Source organism: Pleurodeles waltl, chromosome 9 (assembly GCF_031143425.1).
Source record: "Pleurodeles waltl isolate 20211129_DDA chromosome 9, aPleWal1.hap1.20221129, whole genome shotgun sequence".
Taxonomy (NCBI): Eukaryota; Metazoa; Chordata; class Amphibia; order Caudata; family Salamandridae; genus Pleurodeles; species Pleurodeles waltl.
In genome coordinates, this window is record NC_090448.1 from 972,885,277 (window position 1) to 972,893,470 (window position 8,194).

An 8,194-nucleotide genomic window follows, 5' to 3' on the forward strand; every position below is an offset into this window, starting at 1 on the left:
GTTTCAGAGAAGAGTGAAGTGGCGTACAGTGGAGTGCTGCAGGGTGGCATTGAGTGTAATGGCGTAGAGTAGAGTAGATTAGAATGGCATGCAGTGGATTGGCATAGAGTGCATGGGCATTGAGTGAAGTTGTGCAGAGTAGATTGATTTGGCTTAAATTGGAGTGGTATAGAGGGCCTTGGCATAGAGTAGAGTGGGACAGGGTAGAGTAGAGAGGTGTAGCTTGAAGTGGTGTAGAGTGCAGTGGCATAGAAAGGAGTAGTGCAGAGTGCAGTGGTGTAAAGTGGTTTGATGCAGAGTGTAGAGTACAGTGTTGCAGAGTGGAATATTCATGGTGTGGTAGTGCACTGCCATTACAGACAACACTTTTTTAGTTGAAATTAACATTACATTTGTACCGGCATACGTTTTACTAATAAAACTATACAGTGCACAGATGATTTGTGTAGATCTGATTAAAGTATTTGTTTTCAACATACTTCAGAAATAACCAAATATGGGCTTCATTTGTGTTCCTAATTCTTATATATCCTGAATACACAGTTCGTTTAAATATTGTGTGCGAGAAAAAAACTCTTTCCTGCTCGCAATATCCAGCAAGATTTTCAAATAAATCCTCTCATTTTGATTTCGGAGAAAGAAAAGTAAACAAGCCCCTTCGGAAGAAAGCACCTCAAATTTGACCCCGGTCTTTGAATGTACAGCAAATGTGACGAGATAAGAACAAGATTTACAGGCCTGTTTATAGTAAGGGAGCACTTGGAAGGATACTGTAATTAAGGTTTTGGCACAGGAAGGTAGGAACTCAAGCTTGTGTGAGTTACAAACCACAGAGCCAATGCAAGCAATGGGCAGAATGCATTCCCAGGTCAGCTTTCTGAATGTCCCCAAGATGTGTCATCAATCTAGACAGCTGCGTTGTCTGGTAGGCTACAACCTAAAAATGAGGTATGATGCGAGGGGGTGGGGTGTATTGGAACAAGTTGCTCCCTCTAGACTTTATCTCGATCTCTGGTGGGGTGAAGGGGGGCTACCCAGAGAATGGAGGAGGGAATCCTAACAGGAACAGGAGGGGTAATTGGACTAGTTGTCAGAGGCGACTGAAAGCACATAGTCTCACCCTTGAAATGGGTAATCATGCATTGTTGGATGTGGTTGACTTTGGTGGATTTTATTTTTTTTGCATCACACTGGGCTCAGCATTGATCCTATTACACTGCTTGTGGGTGAGATTAATTCCTGAGCCTCAGTACCCCCACACTAACCTCCCTGAGATGGCTCATCTCACTAACATTAAGGATCAAGTGTGGAAAGGATCGTACTGGCCCCAGCTTACGGTGCCATAGTAAAACAGACTCTGGCTCAGTAGTACCTGCCTGCCCCTGGGCCTTCCGAACGAGGTCTGCCACAGTGTATGTGCTTTCTCCATAGGACTACTTCACTAAGTAACTGGAATACAAAGTGACAATTGATATTACCTCTGAGTTATGTTTCTTAGAAATATTTTTCTCTTTTCCTCGATGATGGTTATCAGTGTGAGCTGCTTACTAACAATGGGGTACATGGAGATTTGAGTGAGGTAGATGCGTATTTTAAGAAAAATAACTATACTTCACAAACCTGCAGTTTTGTATTATCGTGGATGGGACGCTCGGGAGCAGTATTGCGATAGGGATGAATTTAGAGTTTAGGACAAGATTGGAAACACCTGGAGGGTGATTGCATCAAGGTTGACACCATACAGCTGGTTGTGTTGGAAGTACTGAGAAATGAGGCCAGACAGATTCTCTGTGGGGGACACAGAAGAAAAGTAAATAAAAAGGGAATGGTCAGTATTGTGGTAAATGGAGCTTTGGCATGGATTAAAAAATATTTGCAAATCTGGCAAAATGACAGAGTACAATAAAATTGCCTCTTCTGACACAAGAAAAGTTGTTCAACCCTGTGAGAATAAGGACATGAGAGTATGGAATCTGCAAATAGTGTGAGTGGTGGTATTTCATCAATTGGTGGTAAGGTAAGAGGAGATACAAATGGCAGAGAATTGGGGAGGTGAAGAGGGTAAAGTGAGAAGAGGTTGCCTAAAAAGTTTGAATAGCATAAAATGTGACAAGGAATCACATGTTACCGTCCCTTCTGTATTATTTTTTATATTGCATTTGTTGATTTTTTTATAAAGGTAAAGCGTAAATCTTCCTGGCAATCCTGTTTTCTCGCTAATCCTTTCTAGAATGTTGGGTGGAATGTTAGTGAACTGTATAACCTTTAGTTATCCATTGGGTATGCTGGACCAGGAACTGAGCGCCAATAGAACATTTCACTCTACACTTCATTAATCTTACCCTTTGTATCCTGCTGGTGCCTCTAATATTGTTTTCATGTGCAGCAGTGGTCTTTACCTGCTAGTTATTAGTCCTTATACTTTTCTCTGGGATAATTTGTCTTGCTCAGAGTTTGAGTACTTATGATTTCTGTCTTGTTTTGTGTCACCCAAAGAGTGGACTGCCTGTAACAGGGCTCTTCTTATTGAACGTACCCAGTGATTGGGCTCCTTGTTTGTTTTGCACCACTTGAACTATTCAGTTAGTTTGCCCTCAGTTTTTCTTTGTTTAAGCATTCTGGATTGATGTATTGTTTCTTTTACCTAGGCGCTGAAAGTCATCGATGAAGTGGGTGACCTACTGAGCCTCAAATATTCACGTCACCGTCATGTGCCCCTCTTAGACCGACCATTCGACGAGACAACCTATGAAGAAACCGAAGACTAACTAGACCCAGGCTTCTGCTTTGGACTTGTGTGCTATCCTGCGGAGGCTGAAGGACATAGTGTCTCCCTTACCGCGCAATGAAGACAAAAGGGGGAGGGGGAATCACTGAAAGATAACAGACCAAGCCCAATTACTGAGCAAAGACTGGGAATAGTTGGATATATTATTGATGTACTTAATAAGCAAACTTTGCAGCAACCTCTGTCTCACCTTTCATCCTACAGGTGGGCACAGAAGTAGCTGAACACTTTATGCAGGGAAGAACATCCTTCATGTGCAGTACATACTCACCTTTCATATAAACCGGTGCCACTCTATTCAGTTCTGCTTCTGCCGGAAGCAGCTTAGTAAACAATTTGTGGTGCTTCACTCCCTGAGTAGTAAATAGCCCATGTTTTTCCCCAAGTAGGATGGTACATCATTCCTGCACAGTAGCAAGCTGCCTTACTCTTGCAGTATTGCGATGTAGTATGTTGCACCACATGCAGCAATGGGAGAGGCATTACTGCTCTGCAGCAACTTGCTTGTCTGACGGCACATGGAATGTTGCTGTTCCTCTAAAGTGATGGCTGCACCCTCACAGCACAGGGAGAGACACTTCCTGTGCATGGATCTTAAAAGGACCTTCCTTTGCTCCCTTCAGATCTCATGACTGTAAATCTCTACATATGTTCCTTAATGCATTTCTTCTCATAGTGACTTATGGGTTTATATTTTTAACATATTTATTGTCTAATGAAAGCTGTGTTAGTTTCCACCATGGTGGAATGCATTGGTTCCGCTTACACAAGGTGCTCCTATAAATTTCTAATTTTTAGTCACTGGGTAATGCTGCAACCTCGCTCCCTTCCATGGGTTTGTGCAGGCATTGGTGCTTGAAACAGTCAGGCAGTTTGCGATCTTTTCCTTTAACCAACACAATTTGGAGATGAGGGGAGTGATTTTGTGTACCTGATAGTTTCCCGAGTATTACACATCAGTAGGATGTCACATATCAAGATGATGTCACGCTTCTGTCTTTCATAAGACCACTCCATTGCTCTGGTGCAAGAACACAATGGAGATGGTAGCACTCATTTATTCATCCATGATATTCAAGACCTAGATGTCCATCAAGTTTACACTTCCTTTCTCCGACCAATTATGTTAATATGCTTCATGTATTTTTGCTCTTTGTGCAATAATCAAAAGTTTGATTCTGTTGTGCCTTAGCACTTTAGACCCTCCCACATTTTCGTAATTATCTTGCAGTTGACAGCTAACGCCATGTTAGCCAGCTGTGGTTATTGCACTCCATAAGTAATCTGTTTTTGAGGCACAGGGATGCAGTACTTGATGGTATATGCTATTGGTTCGGGTCGAGATTGAGGGTTTTTGTGGCTGTATTTGAAGAGGAAGATTCAAGTAACATTTTCTTTACATCTGCCTAGACCGCAACCAGTTATTACTCTTCTGCTTGACGTTTGCTGTCCCTCTGGGTGGCACAGAAAATCAGTCCATTACCATTGGAAGACACTTAAGATGTAGTCCATGCAGATACTCAAGTGTGGCATAACACTCTGGAAAAGTAACAGATATGCGATATTGGTTTTAGAGACATTGTAGAGTGGTATTGGTGGTCATTGATCTTATAGAAGAGAAGCCTCTGTCCCTCAGCAAACCTCTGTGCTTTTAAGAAAAGCATGAAACGCTGTTTCTGCTTGCCAGGAACAAGATTGGCCAAATAAAAAACAAAGCTTCCGTTTTGTTGTAGACAAAATTTAATGTCCTCACTCAGGAAGTGGAATGCCATGCATTAATGTTAAACCCTCAAAATATACACCCCGCCTCGGGGTATGTTTTTTTTAACAAATGTCAGTCAGCCTTCTCGTCACAATTTAGGTTCTCTTTCCTATCTGTCCCCAACAGCAATTAAAATGAAGGTCTTCAATGTTGGTAACTTTTGCCTCTGCTTCAAACTTATCCACTTTTCCTCTTATGTATTATGGAGCTATCCATGTATTCCATTTAATGGACTTATCTGTCTGTTCCGATCAATTTTCTCATATTGAGAAATTATTAAAATAAATTATACACCAGAAGTGCATTCCAGAATATGTTGAAGACAGTGAAGCTTATGTGGCTAGTCGGGCAGGTTATCATTGGGTATAACGGCTTGCTTGTAGCAATAACGTGGCCACTGGTGAGGCTTGGCTTAAATAAACATATTTAAGCATTGAGAGCCATGAATCTGTAGCTGCTCAGAGCATTATGGAAACTACCTATGTTGTGCTGAACCCAGTTTGGCCCTGTGCCTCCTGCTTTAGAGCCACTAAATGCAAAGTCTGCATACATCATGAAATTGGAGCATATTTCATTACACCTTGAAGCTCATGAGTATCCCTGTTTGATGGGTTCTAGAAACACAGATTCAAGCTTTTGTTTGATCCAGGTTTCATCTTTGTGACACAGGCATGCTCTATCACATGTCTTAGCTCTGCGATGGAATAGAACCTCTGGGACTGTATTTCTTGGCAGCATTTCTAGCAAAATGTTTTCCTGTGGCAGATCAAAAATCTTTGTGTCATCAGTCAGAAAGACTCATCACTATAAATGGAGATTCCTTTCTTTGAAGAGGCACATGAGGATTGTCAATCCTGCAGTGTTGATAGTAGAACACTAAATTGTATTTGCCCATGAAGAAATGGATTCTGCTACCACTGCTTTAATCTTGCTGTTGTCTGAGCAAAGCACTTCATTATCTAGGCATTTTAAGGACAGATGGTCTTGCAAGAAATAGTAGAGCAATGAACTGGGTAATTGAAAGGGTCCCTCACAGAAAGGATTAGCTATGCCTGACAATCACTCTGTTCGTCATAAGGCTGTACCAAAGATCATCTGGCAAGCCTAAAACGGTTATACCTCTTTGTGACAAATGTAAAGGCTTCTCATAGCAGGCGATGAAGTAGGCTAATGCTAACCTTAAATGCCATACACAGATCCTGGCTGAAATATATTTGGTGTATTTGATAGCTTTGGCACATTGAACTCATCTTTACTTTGAAGTATGTATTGCAAATGTTTCACATTTATTGACATCTCAATGTATTTTTTGATGTGTGGCTTTTCCTCTTCTTATTGTTGTTTTGTAGTGGGGGTGGGGTCGCAGACTACCTCCATCCACAGAATCTTCTTACAGCCTGTGTGTAGATGTCAAAAGAGGGCTGACTTTGAGGACTTGCTCATTGCCCTGCAACATCTTTTTCAATGCTGATACATTTGCTGCCATGCATTAATGCTGCTTCTGCCTGGTATCTCTCACTTACTGTGCACGAAACCAGGTTAGAATTTGTCAAAGTTTATTCTGTGGACTCTTCCAGATATTTCAGTATTATGAACATTCTCAGAACCTGTTGCCGACTGTTGCTGTTCTGAATTTAAACACCCTAGAACTGTATTGAATTCTATTGTGACAACTGTTAACAGTGTCAGAGCTTACAATTTAATGTAGTCAGATTGAGCTGTTCATTAAGACTATTTTGCCATTTTAAATGCCTTCAGTAAGTAAAGGTGTAGACTGGGACAGCATGTTTTCCTTCTAGGAACCTTTTACCTGAGCTACCTAGATGTTTCTAGAGCGGCTGGTAAAGTAGTCTCACATCCTGAAAGTCCATTTCATGTCTCCTGAAGAAGGAAACCTCCTCTAGGTCAAAGTATGTTGTATTCATTAGGTAGGACAGATGGGTCTGGAAATGAACTATATAAGATACATTTCATAAAATGGACTGAACACCCAGAACATGCAATGTTTGGGCAGTTTTTATATAGAAGCTTAGTATAGATCAGGCTATTGTTGGCGGAAATTGACCAGTTGTTCCTATGCAAGCCTAGCAATGAAGATTTAGCCAAGAGCAGGAAAATACTTCAGAAGTTATATAGATACTTTTGATTGATTAAGGCAGTAAATGTCTCTGAATGATCATACTCAAATAGCCAGAAGTCTGCAGTGCTATCTTGATCTAGGAGCAGAAGCCTGCTTCATGCCTGTCTTAAAAAAATAAAAAACCTAATTACAATGCCAACTGCACCTGCCAACAAAGGTACTCACGTGTTTTACCATATTGAAGTAGGGCTTGCTGTTCCCTTGAAAGTTTAGCATTTCTTTGTACGAGGAGAAGAAAAGGGGAGCAAGTATCAGTGAGTTAATGGGCTGTATCATTGGATGCCTGTACTGTGGGCGAGTTTCAGCAGCTAACACAAGAGCTTAGAAGTATAATTAGAGAGCTGGAGGGTTGAGAGGCATGTGGATTTGACGTGATTTACTTACATTAGTGGGTCACTGACTACACCCTCGGCCTTCAATGCATATTATTCCCCCTCACTGTTTCCCATTCTTCACATTGGACCAAAAAGCACAGTGACTAAAAGCAATACATTTCCAAAACACAGCAAAACATGCCCAAATCCTACTTTGTACTTTACCGCCAAAAGATGGGCACCCAAGGCCTGATCGCTGGCATGATGAGCAGTTGTCGTATCTGCTTTCTTCAGCGTGAGATCTGCTTGAATTGCTTTGCTGTGTTCCCTTTCCCAGCTCGCTACTCGCTGTGGTAGGCAGCCTGTGCAACGGAAGTGGCTGATTTATGTATATCTGTATGATAGAAATGCGCTTCTGCACTTTTGTGCAGGAGTGCACATGCATTCCTTCTTTGAACAGGAGGGGAATGCCTAGTTGCCCGGGAAAATCTTATTTTGTATAGCAATAAACGGCCCATGGGGGCTTGTACAAACCCTCAAAGGAAACGTACAATATACTTTTGAAGTATAAAAAATACCTAAAACTGTTATTCTTTTTGGTATGACGAACTAATAAACTGACCGTGAAGAATAAGAATAATTTTACCTTGCAGACATTTGTTCTTTGTGAAGCAACTTATCTAATTTCCTTTTATTTTCCTGTGACTTGCAAAAGTAGGGCTGTTGTACGTAAATGTTTTTCGTCTTAAAGTACTTGTTACCTTCAAGTGTAACCAAAATTCCTAAATGGACAGGCAGTGTGTGGACCTTGGAGTTTACATGTCTGTCTTTGGGTGTGTGTTGATTGTTTGGTTTTATCTATTTGCTTTGATATAGAGAAATGTTTTGGTGGGAACGGGTATGTGGACTAGTGCGTAAGACTGAGGTTGAGTCTGTTCGCTTTTCCATCATTTGCCACTTGCCTGAGGACCATAGTTTGCCAGTCTGATGTCATGCCCTGCATATTCTTCTCACCTAACAATTTTTAATTGTATTGGGACAGTGCTTCATACCCCATTGTGGTGATTTTAGGGTGGAAAACGCACTACACTGTGTGGTGGGTGCTTGGTTAATCAAATGTTATAAATGCTCTGTGCCTGTGCGGGAAGGGTTTTGGTGTTGTGTATTGGTGTCCAGAGTGATGCAGTTAT

General features: G+C 41.3%; 1 protein-coding gene across 1 annotated transcript in view; it reads left to right on the forward strand.

Annotated features, from left to right (window-relative positions):
- The window catches only part of SPTLC2 (serine palmitoyltransferase long chain base subunit 2), a 327,100-nt gene extending 319,456 nt beyond the window's left edge, over positions 1-7,644 (forward strand). The window contains exon 12 of the mRNA XM_069208403.1: positions 2,649-7,644. Coding sequence (XP_069064504.1) covers positions 2,649-2,768 — 120 coding nt within the window. The 3' untranslated portion in view covers positions 2,769-7,644. The remainder of the gene's footprint in view (positions 1-2,648) is intronic.
- Positions 7,645-8,194: the final 550 nt, after the last annotated feature.